At 35.4% G+C, this 19842-nt stretch overlaps 2 protein-coding genes and 1 long non-coding RNA gene across 5 annotated transcripts; 2 read left to right on the top strand and 1 right to left on the bottom strand.

Annotated features, from left to right (window-relative positions):
* Positions 1-3730: 3730 nt before the first annotated feature.
* On the bottom strand, positions 3731-5019 carry LOC110857866 (DEAD-box ATP-dependent RNA helicase 9). Its single transcript, XM_022106479.2, has 2 exons — positions 4801-5019; positions 3731-4719 (listed from the first exon to the last, which is right to left on the bottom strand). Exons 1-2 carry the CDS (start codon positions 4952-4954, stop codon positions 4334-4336), a joined length of 540 nt encoding a protein of 179 aa, XP_021962171.1. The 5' UTR covers positions 4955-5019; the 3' UTR covers positions 3731-4333.
* A 2089-nt stretch (positions 5020-7108) lies between these two features.
* Positions 7109-8060, top strand: LOC110857748. The gene is made up of 2 exons (XR_002548704.2): positions 7109-7231; positions 7396-8060. It is a non-coding gene; the product is annotated as an uncharacterized LOC110857748 (long non-coding RNA).
* Positions 8061-13462: 5402 nt separating this feature from the next.
* On the top strand, positions 13463-18795 carry LOC110857867 (esterase FE4). Of its 3 annotated transcripts, none has more exons than XM_035858224.1 (12): positions 13463-13904; positions 15191-15331; positions 15409-15477; positions 15674-15744; positions 15807-15820; positions 15895-16034; positions 16113-16355; positions 16720-16891; positions 17011-17189; positions 17584-17731; positions 18042-18174; positions 18484-18795. In XM_035858224.1, exons 1-12 carry the CDS (start codon positions 13605-13607, stop codon positions 18677-18679), a joined length of 1806 nt encoding a protein of 601 aa, XP_035714117.1. In that variant the 5' UTR covers positions 13463-13604; the 3' UTR covers positions 18680-18795. The 3 variants fall into 3 exon arrangements, with proteins under 3 accessions (XP_035714117.1, XP_035714118.1, XP_035714119.1); XM_035858225.1 differs by having other exon boundaries at positions 13760-13879; XM_035858226.1 differs by lacking the exon at positions 13463-13904 and adding an exon at positions 14944-15034.
* The last annotated feature ends 1047 nt before the right edge of the window (positions 18796-19842 follow it).

A 19842-nucleotide genomic window follows, 5' to 3' on the forward strand; every position in this document is an offset into this window, starting at 1 on the left:
TGGTAAACAGATAAAACCTACGTGAAAAAAAGTTGGCAGCAAATTCAGGCAACAGATCGAATTATTTAGTTCAATTTAATTGGCGTTTTATTGCACAAATATGTATCAAACCCCGTGTATTCATACATACCTATGTAAATATAGTATATTTATTTTATTATTAATTATTACTACTTTATTTCTAAAAGTCCATTTAGTTTGAACCAAGCTATGGAGGAATTTGCATGTTCCCATAAAAATTGATCGTACTCGACGTTACTTTTGCCTGAACGGCACATTTGTCTTAATTGTTTTCCAAATCTCTTCGCTATGATTGCCCCATGGTATTTCTCATATTCGAAAACCGCGACACAAAAGCATCCTGCTAAACAAATGGATAGCAAAATGAAAATAGTTTGAATACTGTCGTCAAGCCTGACCGCCTGGAACGATGTAGAATATTCAAACTCTTCATAGTTCTCCCTTTTGATCTCCTTTTCTCGAAATAATGTCGCACTCAGGAAGACCCATTCTGATACCCGCTTGTAAATTCCGGCATCCAAAAACTGTTTAAAATACCGGACCATCCGTGATTCCCGTCCAACTCGGAACATTGAGCCGACCGGCCTTTCAAAAATGGTTTTCTCTCCACGATACCATTTTTTCATGGGATAATTTCTCTTCAAATATTCGTAATAGCTTTCGACCTCAATCGATGGTCCCATGTAAGCGGATCTATCACATGATAAAATTTCTTTTTCGATAATTCGATTTACTCCGCTGGTCGTGATATTGTCAGAAAATCTCAACTTTTTCGGATACCAGCGAATCCTTGGATTCAGCATGGAATACAGTAAATGTAATAAATGCGGTGGAAATGTTTCAGCCCGAAAGTCAGCCTCGTAATTGAAGTATTCCGTGAATTTGTAATTTTCATGGAAATCCTTTCTTCCATGACTTGGTATGAATTGAGACAAAACCGTGTAGCAGAATCCTCCTAACCGTTTAATGATGGCGGGAACGGTAAAATTAGCGATATTGTCGCCCTCTAAGAAATCCCTTGCGTAAATCCTATCCAGTAACGTGCTATAATTTAAATTCATTTTCGGTTTCTCGCGACAAGAAATTTTTTCGTACGTATCCAGCTGTTCCCTTGGAAGCGGCGAGTTTAAATTGGTAATGAAAATACTCAGGTAGCAAGTACTTAGCAACATGCCGACCAAGAGCCAGGGGATACTTAGGAATCGAAAGGGTAGAAAAGTGCTTAATTTTTCCGGCAGGTGGCTCACCTCGTCGATAAGACAACCGTAAAAGTACATGAAAAGTTGCAACGGGTAGAACATTTTGTTCCAAGCGTAAAATCCAAGCGATAAGAGGAAAGTGGATAAGAGAAGCGTGATAACTGTGACTATCCACACGATGGGCTCGTACGGCGCCAAATACAAATAAAACGTCACCTCACTCGGCGCCAAGTAGCACGAGAAAAAGGCAAAACCAGGAAACGTTGTGATCACAATTTGACTCCCAGATAACCGAGGGATAAGATCTTCCAGCTGGAAAGCCGGGTAGAAGCAGGATTCCGTTAGGGCATGATTGCACTGCGTATTATACATTCGTATATGCCTCGTCGCGTTTAGTTTAGTTAATGCCTCCGTAATTAAAATTTCTGCTAATTCTTTATTCTGAATTTGAGGGTATGTGTTATCAATCCAATTAGATTCCGATGGTGGCGGGTAATTTGAAAACAGTTTTCCAGTTGTTTGGATACTCTCGCACTCAAAATTCTTCAGAATTGGGACACTCCCTAAACTTTTTTGGTGACATAATTTAGTCCTATTTCCCGCGAGAAGTAATAAAATTGAACATTTAACTGGTAACAATTTCTCAAAGTTAAATGGTTGCGAATATAGAGGCGAATTGGTATTTGCTAACAATATTTCTGAACTTCTAGGAATTAAGAGAAAGTAAAAATTATCGGGATAAATTTCCAAATCGATTTCACCATTTAGCGTGAAATAATGAAAGCTCTGAGTTGCAATCCAATATCCGGTCGCTTTTGCGTGATAATTCGTAAAATTTGGCGAATTTATGGTTAGAAATAAAATTACAATTTCGCAAAGCCAACCTTTATTTTGAAGGATGCTAAGTTGGAAGGAGGAGGTGTTTACTGTTTTTCTGTACTTATTTGGACTAAAATTATTCGTCAAGGGGCGTTTGGTCAGGGTAAGTGGAACGTTCCTGCTGGTTGGTAGGTCAGATGAGGAAATATCATTGAAGACGAGGTGATATCGACAAGTAGCGTGTGGTTTTAGAATCCATGTCAAATTTATAGAAGAAGATGCCACAGGGGGTTTAATGAAAGTTAAATTTGCGGTGTGACTCAACGCGAGAAATGTTACATAGAGGGAATTTAATTTCTTCATTGTTCAGGTGTTTCAAAATTTAGGGCAGAATTGCATACGGAATAAGTAAGGAAAATGTCTATAAGAGATAATGGTGGGAAAGTGGTAGTTGCATACAGTACAGTACGTAGTTTGGTTATCAATGTTGATATCATTTTTGATATCAACAAATTATTTTATTTTACGAAAATTGAGGATGTAAAAAGTAAAAGTAATTAACTGGACGAAATTAGTTTTCCTAGCTTGTTGATAACTTTGTGCATACTTACAACTTATTTAAGAGGGTGACCCAACAAGCAGGACCAGGACAAAATTCTGGCACAGTGCAGAAATGCTTTTTAGTCTTTCATTGACTTCAATTTCTCTAAAAAACGAACCTTTTTGTAAATCATGCATACATACATATATATTCCAATACTCAACGCTTAAAATACATCGCGTAAGGAAAAAAATCTTTGCTTATAAATTTTGTAAATAGGTCAAATATTTGTTACCATCCTTGTGCTTATGTTTATGCAAGGCAGTCTTCACACGCGTGGTGCAGAATATCTACAGGTACATTACATTTGCATATTAGAACAGTGCCATTATTTTTTTTGCATTCGTCTCTACCGGACAAAAACTCTGCATGTTAGCTGTACATATGTTAGCTGGGGACAAATACATAATGCAGATGCATATTTATTTAGATTGGAAAAGTTCATCATATTTATAATCAATTTGCCATTAGCATATTTTCATTACAAGTCTGAATCGTATTTGAAAACCTCAAGGTAAGGTACATCTGTCGGCTAGAATAGCCCAAAGATTTTAACGTGAAAAATGCTTGGCAGATTTAAATTTCAATCTTTAAAATGTAATTGAAATAAATTATGTTGTGAAAATTTTCAAAAACATCGGATCCATATTCACCGTGCAATACTTAAAATCGTACAGACGTTTCTTGTCTGAAAATTAATTTTTGCTTACAATGTCTGAATTTAATAAAAGTTTGTGATGGAATGAGATATTAGGATGTCATAAAAATGAGTGGGTCGGATCGAATTTTAACTTTAAACCTTATTTTTGAAGGGTGAGTTATCATTACTAATTATGACTATTTACCTTCGTACATATGTGTGAATTTTGATGTTTTTATTATGAGCTACTTATACGTGGAGTCACGGAAGCACGTTTAATATTTAAATTATTTAGCAATACATAGGTATATATTTACATATGCAGATTGTAGCATTCACATTTTATTTTTCCTGGAGTTTGAAAAATTAAAACATTTACATATTTACATATACAATTAAAAATTATGAACAGAAACAAATAAATATAGACTTCCAATATATACAAAATGGTGACAAGTTAGTAATGAAAAATATAATTCTGAATAAATCACATTATAATTCTACATATCTCATCCGGGAACTGGATTTGATTTTTTGGTTAGTTGCATACACAAGATAGATCCCTAAAACGGGCGGCTTAGGTGAAGCGAAGGGAAGTGCGATTAAAATACTTGCAATAGCAACAAACCATAGCAATACCACCAGGTGAGCAGTGGTACTTGCATTTATGAATATCGTGGCCATTTCTTATCCGATTTTGATTATCTCAAAGTTAATTTAAAGCTAAAAATATTTAGAAACTTTTTTTCACAGTACATTTTTGATTTAGGTCCTCAATTTTTTCGTATAAAGCAATGTCACTTTTTGGAGGGTGTTTTTTGAGAATATCTCAGGAATGGGTAGGCTCACAACCGACCAGAGTTGGAATCCAAAAGTAGACCATTATAATTAACTCTCGGCACTTATTTCGCAAAAATCGGTTAAGAAATGGTAAAGTAATGTGGGTTTGTCACTTTTGAACGTTGTAGTAAATGCATACTTAGGTATTTTTTAATCATTAGATCACCATAGCTTCACCTAAGAAAAAAATTATTCTCAAAAACCATGGAATCTTTATCCCGAGCCGAATGGTCTCCCGAAGCCACCAAAAGGTCGATTGCCAAACCCGCCACCGCCAAAAGGTCGATTGCCAAACCCGCCACCGCCAAAAGGTCGATTGCCAAACCCGCCACCGCCAAAAGGTCGATTGCCAAATCCGCCTCCGCCAAAAGGTCGATTTCCAAATCCACCTCCGCCAAAAGGTCGATTGCCAAATCCGCCTCCGCCAAATGGTCGATTGCCAAAGCCACCCCCGCCAAAAGGTCGATTTCCAAATCCACCTCCGCCAAAAGGTCGGTTGCCAAAGCCACCCCCGCCAAATGGTCGATTGCCAAAGCCACCCCCGCCAAAAGGTCGATTTCCAAATCCACCTCCGCCAAATGGTCGATTGCCAAATCCACCTTCGCCGAAATTTTGTTTTAGGAAACTTGTCAAGTCTGATGTAAATACCACTAAATAAAAATAATTTTTCAGATTCTTACCAAATTGTCGCTTCACTCTGTGCAAGTGATGGTCATCATTTCCTTGGGTTAGAGGCGTTTCGTCGATTTGGTCATCATCCTCTGGTACTGGCGATGCCATGGAAAGTGCAACAAAGCACGTAACCAGAAATGCAGTGACAATTATTTTGTTCATTTTTAACTACAGATAAATATCTTGTCCAGCCAACCAAATAGTTTGATCAGTACTGTGAACAATTTAACCTCCAGCGGCCACTATTTATGTAATGTCCGCCTTGACGGCGTCTCTTCACAGAATTAACACTTCATTATGAGAGTGCTTTCCTTCTTCCGTAAAAGAATTAAAGGTGACGCGACCAAAATCTCAAATTATTGTTTACGATTAAAAAAAACCTCTAATTAAACAGCAAATAGTAACGCGTATCAGAGCTTCATTACTGAGAAATTGTCAGCGAGAATTTTCTCTGTTCAAGAAATCTGATTTCAAATTTAAATATAATTTATGAAACCCCTGGATCACCATTTTTGATAATTATTTAAATCCTGTATTTGTTATACCAAGATGAATGTACATATGAGCTGATATAAATAAACCCTTTCGAATGGGTGCGACGGGCGTTAATGGAGCCATGGCATCACACCACTTGGGGGGTATTTCTCACCGATGATGTACTACAACACGTCCAAAGGACATCAAAATCTGGGATAAGCAAGTAATCAAGCTTAATTAAATTACCTCCTTGGATTTGTACTACAAATGCAAATATATAAGTTTTTATGGATTAGACAATAATTTTCATTTGTGACAGATTTAATTTCTAACTGATCCATAATCGTACATAAACGTATGCATGTAATTCGACATGAAGTTCATATTATGAACTACATGCGTATTAATCCCGTCTTGCTTTATTTATTTTAAACCTAATAAACTCATACATATGTATGTACATACATTTATAAATACATACCTATACATAATGCATATATATGTAACATAGTTTTGCCTATTCTAATTAGAACGATTAATGTTTGTTAATCTTGTTTAATAATCATATTTATTAATCTTCTATAATTTATTAATTCTTCTCTCATAATCCAATATTTTTCATGGAACTATTTTTAAAGTTGAAATCAACCAAAATTATCTAAGTACTTACTTAGAATCCATGAAGTTCTTGGTAAATACATTTTTAAGGTTATACAAATGTACATAAGTAAGCACTTCCGAGAATTGTATATTGCATCATACGACATAAACAGTAAAAATGCATACTAAAATGATGAATAATCTATCAATCAATCGCAGGAAATCCTAGGAGGTCAAATTCCCACTTTTATATAATGCCATCTCATCTAAGCAATCATTTCTTGGTGGAATTTTTGGACCAATCTGCATGCACAGAAGTACAATTATGGTATTAAATACCTGTATATCAATTAAAGCTACAGTCCAGCAGTAGATACAATGAAGTAGAAGAAAGAATGTGATTAAAATTCTGCATTGAATATTCTATATGAGTGAACCTGGTGACCTAGTTACTTATGTGTGCCATACATAAATAAATATTAGTAAATATACTTAAATCGGGGGTGAATGGTTATGGATTTCAACAAAAATAAAAATTGGACCCTCGACAATGCGGGGACTTTTGGGAGTGTGCTAATTAATTTAAAGTACGCGATATCATAACTAATTTGCCCGATTGACGGATCAAATGATTGCGAGAAGCATATATTTAAATACCAATATAAATTTAATCCACTGCTCATGCTTGTCTTAAAAATATGCACATAATTACAAAAAATTGTTCTAATTATCGACATCCAATCGATTTCGTATAAGTATGTATAGGTTTTTTTAGTAAAATTAAGTAAATATTTAAGTGAATCTCAAGACATATTTATTTTCATGACTACTATTGCACTATGTAAACACGGTTAGATCTTCATACCTACGGTGCAGTATTTACTATTTACGTACAAATGTATATTCATGCATGAAGTCACATTAACAGCACACATAAACCAACAAAATGATGCTTTTCCTTACTCAATATTATATAAATGAGTGTGTACCTACGTGACTTGGTAATCATCATCTATTTAAATAAGTACATTTAAGCAGTAATCTCCAACACTGCGAAAATCAGAAGCATCAATTTGCGTCACTTTTCACTCAAAACACCAACTTGTGTATTGAATATGTACCACACCACGGATACTGATATTCCAATGAGATACTACGAATATGAAAATATTGATTGCCTTAAAATTTGTCAATTACATAATTTTGGTATAAATAGATGTTGACAGAGACCAAATTAGTATCAGACTATTTTGTAAATCACATACATCCTTTCCGGATAACTTACTTCTGCATACGCATAAAAAAGAAATACAAAAATTTCATAAAAATCTTCACAACTTTATATACCGTCAAATAAATAAGGTAATTATTTTATAGTTATTTTACTATAATTTTACTTCTGTAGGGAAAAAATAATAATTCACTCTTCTTAATTTTTATGCCACCGTGCAAACAAAATTTAAAAAGACAGAATTTATAAATTACAAAAGTTTATTTAATTTTTAATTCCAAATTAATAATTTCAGAAAAATGAGAAACTTTCCACTCTTCCTTGTCGCCTTCCTAATTTCCGCGTCTGAAGGGCGTCGCTTCGTCAACGTGGCGACGGGGAAATGTCTCGACAGCAATGGAAACGGCGACGTTTACGCGCTTGGCTGTAACGGTGGAAATTATCAAAACTGGGACTGGCGAGGCGACCAAAGCATCGTCAATGTCGCGACGGGAAAATGTCTGGACACGAATGGGCGCAAATTGTACGCTATTGGCTGTAACGGAGGGTCTTATCAGAAATGGCACGGCACAAACAACCTCGGCGTCGTCGATGTCGCAACGGGCCACTGTCTGGACAGCAATGGGCATGGTGACGCGTACCCCTTGAACTGTAATGGGGGTAGTTACCAAAAGTGGGTGGCGTAATGTGGTGAGATTATGAAAATTTCGAGTCTCGAGGTGGAAAAATAGTTTATTTCTGTGATTCGGAAAATTGTCAAAGCTTAGAAAACTACATATATAATTCTAGTTAGTTTTATACTTGTAATTAATTAATATGCGTAATATTTTTAGGGTACATTTTCACTAAAACACCACACAAATCATTCTACTTATCTTAATTGCCATGTGCATGTGTACGGTTTATTTTATAGATGGCTTTAATAATAAATAAGTCCTTAATTGTTATTTTGAGTAATTACATACATTTAAGAAAGGAGTATATGATTTTTTCTAAATATTTGTCTCAAGCGTTCTAAATATTATTTTTCAAACCTTAACATGATTTTAAATGTTCGTCATATATTTTTTGCATCTATGTATGCATAAATAGTTTTATTTCAATTGTTGGGACAAAACTATGTAAATATGTATCACGCATAATATATGTATGTACATATTGTCTACATATTTTAGCACCTGTAAGACTACATACATAGATACATACACGCATATGGACATCGTTGACTCAAAGAATATGTAGATCGAGTGAAATATATACTTGGGAAATAAACAGAAGGCAATAATTTTATGTATGTGCGAAATTTTGGGCTTACCCAAGTCAGCGGTTAGTTTGCCTTACCAAATTAAAATACCAATTTGCTGCATATATTTATGTACATACATATATTTGTGAACAAAATCCCATGTCTTTTTCTAATTTCACAAAGCTCTGTAATTTACAGTATGCTGATACTAAAATATGTTCCATTTGCGAGCTATCCAAGGATCGTCATGACAGCGTCCATAATACAAGACAAGGATATGCGAAGCATTTAACGTATTTTATTTGTTACCGTTCCTTAACTTTTACCACTTTATAGTTTAGTGAAGTTATTTGTTTGCCAAATTTACGCTCGCCTTTATAACCGAAATTTTTACAAATTGTGCAGATTCTTCTACTTACATATTTAAATACACGGCCAAATTTCCTCCACGACTCTACCAGAAAACAAGAAATGGCTCCTAAAAGCACGGCACTACATAACACGAACGGAGTCACGAGACCCCCATCAAGCTGCATCATGGCCGGCTTAGCTTCACTTCTCCCACTCACAGGGTGTCTCCTGGCCCATTTTCTCAACTGCATTTCTTCATCCACCCGATGATAAATCCCAGATTCGATAAGGATCTTGTAATACCCCGGGATTTTCGAAAAACCTTCTCCATCGAATATTAACCCAAATTGCATAGAAGTACGGACTTCTTTTCCCCTTGTGAATTTAATCCAGAAATAATTTTTTGACAGAAATTCAAATTCAGCAGCAAGGTTATCAGACTCTGCAATAAAGACGGATTTTCTGCACAAGACGATCTCACTTTCGATAAGTTTCTGAAACTCCGAGTTCGGTATAATCTTCCGAACGGAGGCATAAATAGAACGCGGAAAATGCGTATGTTTGGGATTCAGTAAGTTCAAATTTGATAATTCTGACGGGTCAAACGTGTTCAGGATACTATTTATCGAAAGTGGGTTTTCTTCCAATTCATTTTCTACGATCTTGTACATGGGAGTATCTTCGTGAAGACGGAGCAAAAATTCGGGAAGACTAAACCCATCGTTTCTATCATAAGGGAGAGATAGCAGACTGAAACAGTCTGACTTGGCGACACTCACAATGTTCAGTATTGCATTGTATAGAATTGAGAAGTTTTCCTTCTCATGGGATTCGGCGTACTTATAGAGAACATTGTGATAAGGGACGACTTCTTTCAGAAAACTCAAATCGGAATTGATTCCGTTTTCGTAATTCGCGCCACATGAGAGGCCAGGAAACGTTTCTTTGGAGTACGACCTAAATGGTGCGTTCAGCTCGGTGATCATCAACCCGTTGTAGCAATTGGTTAAAATGACCGACATCAGACACCACGATGTAAAGATCATCCGTAACCAGGACAATTTCTCAATTTTCCCTGGAATAGGAACCGTCTCTTCGAAAAGGGTGGCAAGAATGAAAAGCCATGGTGAAAATGTGACTTTATAGTTCTCCGTGAAATATAGAGCCACAAGTGTGACCGAAATGATTAAGGCGACCGAAACTGCTACCGAAATCCATAGCGCGGGTTGGAACGGGGTAATATAAAACTCGAAATCAATACCGGTTTCGGCGTAACAAGTAAGAAATTCCCATCCAGTAAATTTTAGAGTAATCTTACTTCCGTGCTCGTACAATGAAAATTTATGGATTCCTAATGTAGGGTGGTTATCGTGATTTGAGAAGTGGAAAAGCGATATATTACCATGGCGAAACACAATTTGTGCTAAAATTTCGATAGAATTTAGCTTTTCCGTTTTGAACGGATTGATCAATTGAGGAGATGCAATCAGAGCATAATCAAGGTGGGCGGCGTATTCATAATAACAGAATTTTCTGGGCAGATACACCCACGAAAAGATTGTATCGACAAAATCAGCTGGAGTTTGAGTATGTGTACAAAAATCGTAGCTTCCCCGGATCAGCTTATCATTACCGCTGGGTATGCAAATTTCGAAACTCATGCTTTCCGCGAATGAGAAGACCACGGCGAGATTTATAAACCAAATTCTCAGCGGCGGACTGAATTGATCCTTTGGAAGATTGGTAACCCAAATGGCGAATACTCTTTTTTGCCTCGGGTACACCAATTGGTTTTGCTCCAATATACGGTTGTCATTACGGGTGGATGTAGCCAAACTTCCCAATGCCATGAAGCCATGTTCAGTAGGGACATTGTAGTGGGCATCACTAGGCTTACTTTAAATGGCGCGAATCGTCCGTTCGAAACCGGGATTGCTCTCGCCAAGTCATTTTTATCGGCGTAGAGATTAAGTTCTTTAAGTAGGTCGAGATTTTGTGGAAGTTGTAGAACTTTGAGGGCTGAATATTTACTTGGGGAGGATGGAGCTTGGTGGAATTGGGCAGAATGTAGGCCATCATCGGAGATAATTTGGAAATCAAAGTTACTATCGGTCGGAATGAAATCGTAAAGGTTTATCGCGTTGTTAACTTCTTGCGGGGTTGTGAATTTGAGTAAGCTGGAAATGCACAAGATGTGAGTGAAAGTTGGCATTTTTGAAAATTTTGACAAGTCTGAAAGCGTGAAATGAGGAAGAGAAGGAAGGACATCGATGGATATATATACATATTTACATCCATAGTTTTTTAATCAACTCGAGTAATTTGTTAGGGTAAGAATTAGTCCGAAGTAAAAGCAACGTGCGTGTCAAATATCGGTGCCAGGCACATTACTAAGCAAACATATTAATATTAAAGAAGTCATGGCTTTTATCGATTTGTATCAATAATTAAATTTTCATTATATTTACTTCGCAGTATAAACTTGGAAATTTAAGGAGTTTTATGTCAAATTACACCTACATATTTACTAAAGGAAAATTTTATTTTAATAAAGGAATAAGCGTATAATTTAATTATTAATGTGGCTAGATATATTAATAACTATTTATTTAATATTACCAATAAAATTTGTTACAGATATAATTTATATCTGCAAAATTGTAGCAATTTCCATTTAGGTATCTAACATTAATGAATACCTGACCCTGTATCTACATGTGTACATACATATTTAGCACATGACATAACGATAGAGTTCTTAAAATATGTACATACCTACTTATTTATTTATTTACTTATATATATACGCATGATGCATATAAGCCATAATATTATGTAATGCAGATGAGATGCATGAATTATTTAGGCATCTCTACAATCTGAAAGAGTAAATAATCCTGTAACATTGACTCTCAATCCAAAAACATACTTATTCATAAAGAGGTAGATTGCATTGCACGCAGAAAAAGATCATGAAAATCAGTCCTGTCTTTACGCTAATCCTTGAAACTGAGCAGACATACCTAAATTGTACTTATTTATGTATCGATGCATGTAAGCAAGCAGTGCCAAATCCACTATGATATTTCCGTCCCAAAATATTTGCAATCCCACATGTTTAGATATTTCTCTTGAAGTTCCAACCAATTGCCTTAGCTAACAATTGTAGTTTCTCAATTTTACCCGGTTCCTGCTTCAATATGTCCATTTTACCAGTGTGCAAACAGTTTGACGATTAAACATATTTAGTAAACCACCTAATTTTATTTCGTGTCTTGTAACTCATTCTTGTAATGTCATTGTAAATTGTCGTAACAACAAAAATTCATGCGTGATTATATAATAATCAAGGCTTCCGTATCAGTAAGTAAGTATATGTACACAGGTAAACCTTCCAATGTGACATCTAAATGTTTTCAAGTATTTATTCCTTGCACTTGACTTATAATATTGCTATGCATATAAAAATATGTTCTACAAGTAATATTGTCTACAGACTAGGCTACATACTTGATATCGTACATACATGCAGACGTACCAAAACGTACTTATTGATTAAGGTACATTCATGTACCTACATATATCTGTATATCTAACGGTGCAGTAATTGAATTGACTTATGTATGTATGTACGAAATTTGCATATCTAGTGACCTGTACGACTGAAGCCACCCTAGCTGATATGTACATATGTATGTATGTACAATAAAGTGATTACGAGACATTGCTGCTTACTACGTAGAGATGAAAACAAATGCACCTTGATCATGCACCAAATCAAGATAAATTCATCTCATTGACAAGTTGCCCTTTATTAATTCTGCATACTTTACATACGTCAATGTTATGCAGAGTTCCAGTTTTTTTTAAATAATCTACTCAATATCACAAAATAAATTGCCACTGTATAAAAATTATCCCCAATTACATAAGTAACTAAAAGACCACCATGGACATTTTTCATTTGGGAATTACTGTTTCATTTGCTGGGACTCTGAAATCGAGGATAGAGTTTTACAAGGGAACTGGCCAAGGTGTACAGCTGCTCCTCCCCTGCCGGATGAATCCACGATTACATTACCCGAACAGCCGAATTATTTATTATTTCACATCACTTATTTTTATTTTGGCGTTCAAATTATTCAAGTTCGTAAGACTTGTACGCCAAAATAAAAATAATAGAAGTAGAAATCATACGAAATTGAATAATTTGAACGCCAAAATAAAAATAAGTGATGTGAAATAATAAATAATTCGGCTGTTCGGGTAATGTAATTGTGGATCCATCCATTATGGGAGGAGCAGCTGGACACCTTGGCCAGTTCCCTTGTAAAACTCTATCCTCGATTTCAGAGTCCCAGCAAATGAAACAGTACATATCCATTTACTTTGTTAGCCTATCTGATATCTATCTATGTGCATGCGTACAGAAACAACAATGCTCCTGGAATCCAGAATCCATAAAAGTGCACAAAACTTCACACCATTATCCAAAATAATTGATGTTGCAGCAAAATATATTTACTGATGCGTACGTACCTTACTAGACAATAAACCGGATTATAAGTACTTAAGTCAAGATAGTCAAGATGCATGTAGACTCCTTATTATAAGTCGGTAGCGAATATTGTGCAATTTATGGGTTCCATGCAAATGCAACAGTGTTGAACAGGTTCTCAATTCATGCATCTTAATTGTGTACCTGATAAGTTAACGGATTATGAACGTTACAAATTCAGCACTAGTTTCATTTTAGGCATGACTACTCATGCACTATTTACTGGACCAGAGTTTGCTAGCGCATTTATTTGTGTTTCCTATTTACCTACTAACTATTTATTATCTAATCTGCATATTTGTCATCCATACCATATACATATGCATAAAGAGTTCAGTAGATTTTTACCATGGTGTTAGTCATCCCCGTTCAACCGTTGGTGTTCGTATTAAATATTTTATGTAGCTTGTTGCCTTGTAGAAACCCTTATCAGTTGCCAGAGATCGTGTATGATCACAGCAACGATTTGATCTCGGCGAAATACTTGAACAATAGCGGAAGTGACTATTTTGACGTGTCAGCCGCCTTAGAGAAAAATGTGGTACAAACGAATCTCGGAGTTATTGAGGGTTACTATCAAACGACGACGGGAGGAAGAAAAATTGGAGCGTTTGAAGGCATTCGGTACGCAAAAGCGGAGAGATGGGAGGTAATAAGGGAAAGTTTTAAGAAAATTATTTTCTTGTGTGTACTCACTGGAATTACCTATAAAATTCATAATACCGACAATATTAATGGGGCCAATGCTAGTAGAAATTTTTTAAAAGGTTATGGTCACAGTTTGTGCTATTCTGGTTAAGGTTGTAAACTCGGTTGACCAGTTACCAATATGCATATACACTTAAATGCTTGTAAAACATTACTACAGTTCACGGAGTCTTTATTAACTTTGTAAAACCCCCCGTAAATTTTGTAAAATATTTTGACAAACTTGGACAAAATAAAAAGACGCCTTGATCTGAGGAGGGGAGCTTGCGAGGTTGATAATAACAGATCTTGATGCCCTTTGGATATGTGATAGGGTCCCGCGAATGTACTAAAACCCTGAAGTGGTTTGACTCCATGGTCACATTTACGCCCGCCACATCCACTCAAAAATGCCCAAAAAACGCTGTCACTCCAGTTTTCACTCACTCAAATCCATGCCAAAAATCCAATTTTATTCGGATTTTGAAAATTCTTTGACCATTACACTCCCAGATAGTTGCTTTCTTCAATCCAATGTCGAACTCAATTTTTTGAAATTTTTAGTATTTTTAGAATTTAAAATTCTGAATGAGCATTGTTGTAGTAATCAACAACGCAAATTATGCCTGCGAAATAATAATCAGCAAAATTGAGTTTGAGATTGGATTGAAGAAAGCAACTATCTGGGAGTGTAATGGTCAAAGAATTTTCAAAATCCGAGTAAAATTGGATTTTTGGCGTGGATTTGAGTGAGTAAAAACTGGAGTGACAGCGTTTTTTGGGCATTTTTGAGTGGATGTGGCGGGCGTAAATGTGACCATGGAGTCAAACCACTTCAGGGTTTTAGTACACTCATGGGTCCCTATCACATATCCAAAGGGCACCAATATCTGTTATTATCAACCTCGCAAGCTCCCCTCCTGAGTAAAGTTACAAAATTTGTAAACTAAATAATTTCCTTAGAAATACTTTTAAGTTAAGTTTGTAAAAGTTTGTGAGTTTACCGATTTTACCGATTTTACAAAGTTAATAAGAACTAGTAGAATTACCTCGCCATGAAAATGATGAAATGGTTAGCTTACAAGCATCCAAGTAAGTAATATCACATGGATTAAAAAAATTTTACATATTACGTATTGATTAGCTTACATTAAATTGATGTCAATCCGCTTGATCTTTTTCATTTAACTTAATTTTATAAAGTTATTTCGCTTTCAATCTAATCTAATTGTATTATTCTCCTTGCAGAAATCTGTCCCTACACATGGGTGGAGTGGCGTCCTCCATGCAAAAGCTCCAGGACCGGACTGCCTACAAATTAATGCAAGAAAAGTTATGAAACTTTACGGCGAGGAGGATTGTCTGTATTTGAATGTTTATACTCCAGTGGTAGGTACTCGTATGCACTTAATCCATGTCATATCGATGTAACTAGCGTGTTTTGACCTGTATGTAATTTTCTGCAGATTTCTGGAAATAAGACGAACGCTGCTCTTCCCGTTGTTGTCTACATTCACGGAGGCAGCTTTTTGTTTGTAAGTTGTACATATTTACATTTGTACCCGATAGTAAAATATTTATTAATCTCACTTTAACTGAATATGTACATATGCCAGGAAAACTTTAATTCACATGTGCAAAAATTAATAAGATATGCTTCTATCTGTTAACTCAAGTAGAACAAAAAAAAATCCCCCTGAGAAAATTATTAAGAGTAATGTATGATTACAGGGAACAGGACGCGAATATGGGGCAGCTTACCTTTTAAACGAGGACATTGTTCTAGTCACGCTTAACTACAGGTTTAATCAGGACAATTCGTATTTCTTAAAATACTTTAAATGTGTGTTAAATATATTTACAGGGTTGGAGTTCTGGGTAAATTTCGCCTTCTTTTAATATATCTAAACCTGCCCACAAGATGACTGACACTGAGCTGATCTAAACCCTAGGTTTTATGAGCACTGGGGATTCCGTACTACCCGGAAATTTAGGGTTGAAGGATCAAGTTCTTGCGATCAAATGGGTCAAGGAACACATTACGGAATTCGGCGGAAATCCAGAGTCAATCACGCTATGGGGATTTTCCGCAGTAATAAGATATTCAAAAATCATGTGGTCAAAATTGATAATGAAGCTAAAAATTGTCTAAGTTTTTCCCTTAAATCAGGGCGGCGTTGCTGTCCATCTTCACATGATGTCCCCCCAGACGAAGGACCTCTTTTCTCGTGCCATTTCTCAAAGTGCTACGGCCTTCTGTCACTGGGGGCTGCAACCTCCCTCAAGACTGCGAGGATATACGGAAGAGCTAGCAAATTATTTTCATTGTCCGGTTAATGATGCCACAAAAATGGTCAATTGTCTCAAAGATATCGACCCCGTCAGTGTTGTTGCTGCACAAACGCAGATTTTTGTAAGTATTTATATTGGAGGCAATGCACGCAGTCCTTGGTAACTTTGTAAGATAGGAAAAATCTGTCAGCTTACAAATGTTTGCAAATATTCAGAAGGATTACCATTCAGAAGCAGAATCAGCTTACAAATTTGTGTAACTTTACACAGATCAATAGCGTCTTTGAAAAAGTCTGTAAAATTATTTTACAAAACTTATAGATTTTACAAAGATAGCAAGTACTGCGCGAATTGCCTCATTATCTTTGAGTATATTTATAAGACGTAAAAACGTTAAAACATTTTCTTAAAATGTAAAATTGTAATCAAATCATCACCAAATGTTCATAAAACGTAATAAAGTACATGCTTATTAAATTTTTCAGAGATTTTTTCCATTTCCCGTCATCATTTTCACCCCGACTGTAGAACTAGAAAATTACGACGAGTCCGCATTTTTAACCGAATGGCCAGATGAACTTTATAAAAAAGGAGAAGTTTCTAATAAGCCGTGGATCGTTTCAACTTCAAAGCATGAAGGACTGACGGCCATTATGGGTGCGTATACATAATATTGAACTTAAGGAATATTTAGTATTGAATTTAAGGCATTTGTTCATCAAATTAAAATAAAATTTCCTACAAAATTTTAAAATATTGTGGTATTTTCATAACAGCCTTAGAACTTTCGTGGCGCTGGTCGGCTGTAAAATTGTATTGGAATCGTGTCGCAAAACACGTCCTTGACTTGGATTATCTCGGATTACCTAACCTTAATAAAATTATCAGGGAAATCACAAGGTTTTATTTTGGAAATCGACAAACAACGGCTGTAACATGGTTCGACTACTCGAATGTAAATACAAAAATTGAATTATATTTGCTAAATCTTATCCGAAAACGTACTCGTAAATTTTGTCCGGGATACTGCATTATTACAACATTTGCATAGCTTGAGGATCTTACAGAATTAAGTATACCACCAAAAATTTCCAGGATTTGAGTGACCAGGAAACAGACTTAATTTTTCTCCGCGCAATTATTTCGCAAAATGTTTCCTGAATTTGATGCGAACACTTTGTCGTCTGTATGTCTATTGTTTCAAAGAATTTCTAAATTTTGCAAACTCTAATGCGTACAAATTTACTATTTTTCCAAAAATAAGATTTGATATGAAATCGTGCCACAAGAAATCGAATGCTTTAAACAAATGTACTACTTACAATTGCATTACAAGCTGCATTTTTCAGATGATCACTGACCGCTACTTCCGTGTCCCAGTGATCAAAGGAATACAAGCACATTCGGAAATTGGTCCCGTTTATCCGTACTATTTTCCCTTCAACAGTGGAAATTATTCTATGGGCGATTGGAATCTGCATAGACCCAAGGAATGGGGTTTGTCCATTTAATACATATCAGAGCAAATTGGCTGATAAGTGATAAATAACACAAAATAAATAATGAGGCAACTCACTCAGGCCTTTGCATATAATTTGTAAAATTCGTAAACGTCGTAAAATAATTTTACAAACTAAAAATTTGCATGCCAATTTTGCAAATAGATATGAATGCATATCTGTATTTGTAAAATTTTATCAAAATTGTAACTTACAACTTGTAGGTTTGCAAAATTTACGGATTTTACAATGTTACCAAGGCCTGCGTGAATTGCCTCAGAATATTAACGACCTTTGTAATTCGATAGGAGCCGGTCATGGAGAAGATGAGCATTACTTCTTCAATTCTACTGACAACTATCCAGGATTTAAAAGATGGGATGCAGAGCATAAATTGAGCCGAATTATGCTCAATTATGCAACTAATTTTGTCTTTAATGGGTAATTTTTTTAGTAATGAAAACCTTGCCGAATTTTAATTACATGCATAAACCGGTAAAATGAATGTATGTACATATTTAATTCATGTCACTATTTTGGTAAACTTTAAAAACCCTCAAAAAATCAAAATCCATGTTATATTTCATACTTATATAATATGTAAAACGGGTTCAATTTTGTGCAAAATTGCATACAAAATTATTCAAAAAGTTTATAAAGGTGACACGAATATCATGTTTGTAAGACTTGACGCTTTACTCATTTTGATTTTATAGATCTTATTTAAATGTTGGATTTGAATGTTTACAGAACGCCGTCATACACACCTCGTTCAGAAAATCGTGGAGAACGCAGTATGCCAATCTGGGAGAGGGTGACAGACCCGAAAAAAATTTGTTTTCTACAGTTTGATAACTCTGTAGAGACGATTATGCCAAAGTTGACCAGAGTAAAGTTTTGGAATAGTCTTAACCTCTCTGATTCAAAATTATGGGTAGATTTGTGACATATGTATATTTTTCGTTAAATTATTACTTATTTTGTTGATTGAGGTGATATACATAAATATGTACATATTTTTCTAATCGAGTTGAAATATATGGAAGATATTGGATAAACCATGACAAACGTATGGAGATTAATAATTTGTGAACAATGATTTTTTAGACTGTAGGTTTCCCAACTTAATATCAAAGACTTATTTTTCTTCCGTCAAATCAATTGTGCAATCATGAATACTTACCTACATATTTCAAAATAATATGCATAGAATATTCATCATACACGACTCAGAATTCACATGTGCATGTATATATGTGCATACATACATATGTATTTATATGCTGCAGCCCCGTCGAGAAAACCGTTTAAGTATCACATTATTAAGATGTCATTTCTATCAGACAGTAAATAAGTATGTATTCTAAATGGAATACTGAAAGCTTATGTAATATGTACATAAACTAATTAAAAACACAATGAGCTCCTTGCAATCTAAGTATTTAAATTGCTTCTTCCGATCAATACCTCATTAAATACATAAATACATAAATACAGTTAATAAAAAAATATCAAAATACATATATAGCTTTATTCGGTATGTACATACATATAAGTAAACCAATCCTCTATTTCCTATGTCTACATGTGTACATATCTATGTACATAAATGTTAATGATCCCAGTTCTCTGTCAGCTAAATTCCACTAGAAACATTAAACTGAAACTGAAATCTGCATTTCCTTATCCTAAAAATTTTTCACAAATTCAACCATGCCCAGGTCGATCAAAATTTCAGGAACGTTGTTTTTCTTCTGCCTATCTTATACCCACATCAAATCAACAACGATATTATCAACATCGTACAGTACACCCTTGGCTGAAATATTAACACCCAACACTCATCATTGTAGATTTCATCTCATCTTCAACCACCTGTCCACCTTGGACCTCCCCACGACGCACAATCTCCCCCTTACACTAACCAAACAAGCCCTAACGCTTAATTTTAACCCATCCTCCTACATACCAAACAACACCTCTGCAAAACTTGACATCCTCCAAAATAAAGGGTGGGTGTGTGAATTTGTAACTCTTTTTGTCACCCAGAAATCCCCCAATTTTACGAAATCGCACGCTACAGCGTTAGGATATTGGGTTCACACTCAA

The sequence above is a fragment of the Folsomia candida genome, unplaced genomic scaffold (genome assembly GCF_002217175.1).
Source record: "Folsomia candida strain VU population unplaced genomic scaffold, ASM221717v1 Fcan01_Sc019, whole genome shotgun sequence".
Lineage (NCBI taxonomy): Eukaryota > Metazoa > Arthropoda > Collembola > Entomobryomorpha > Isotomidae > Folsomia > Folsomia candida.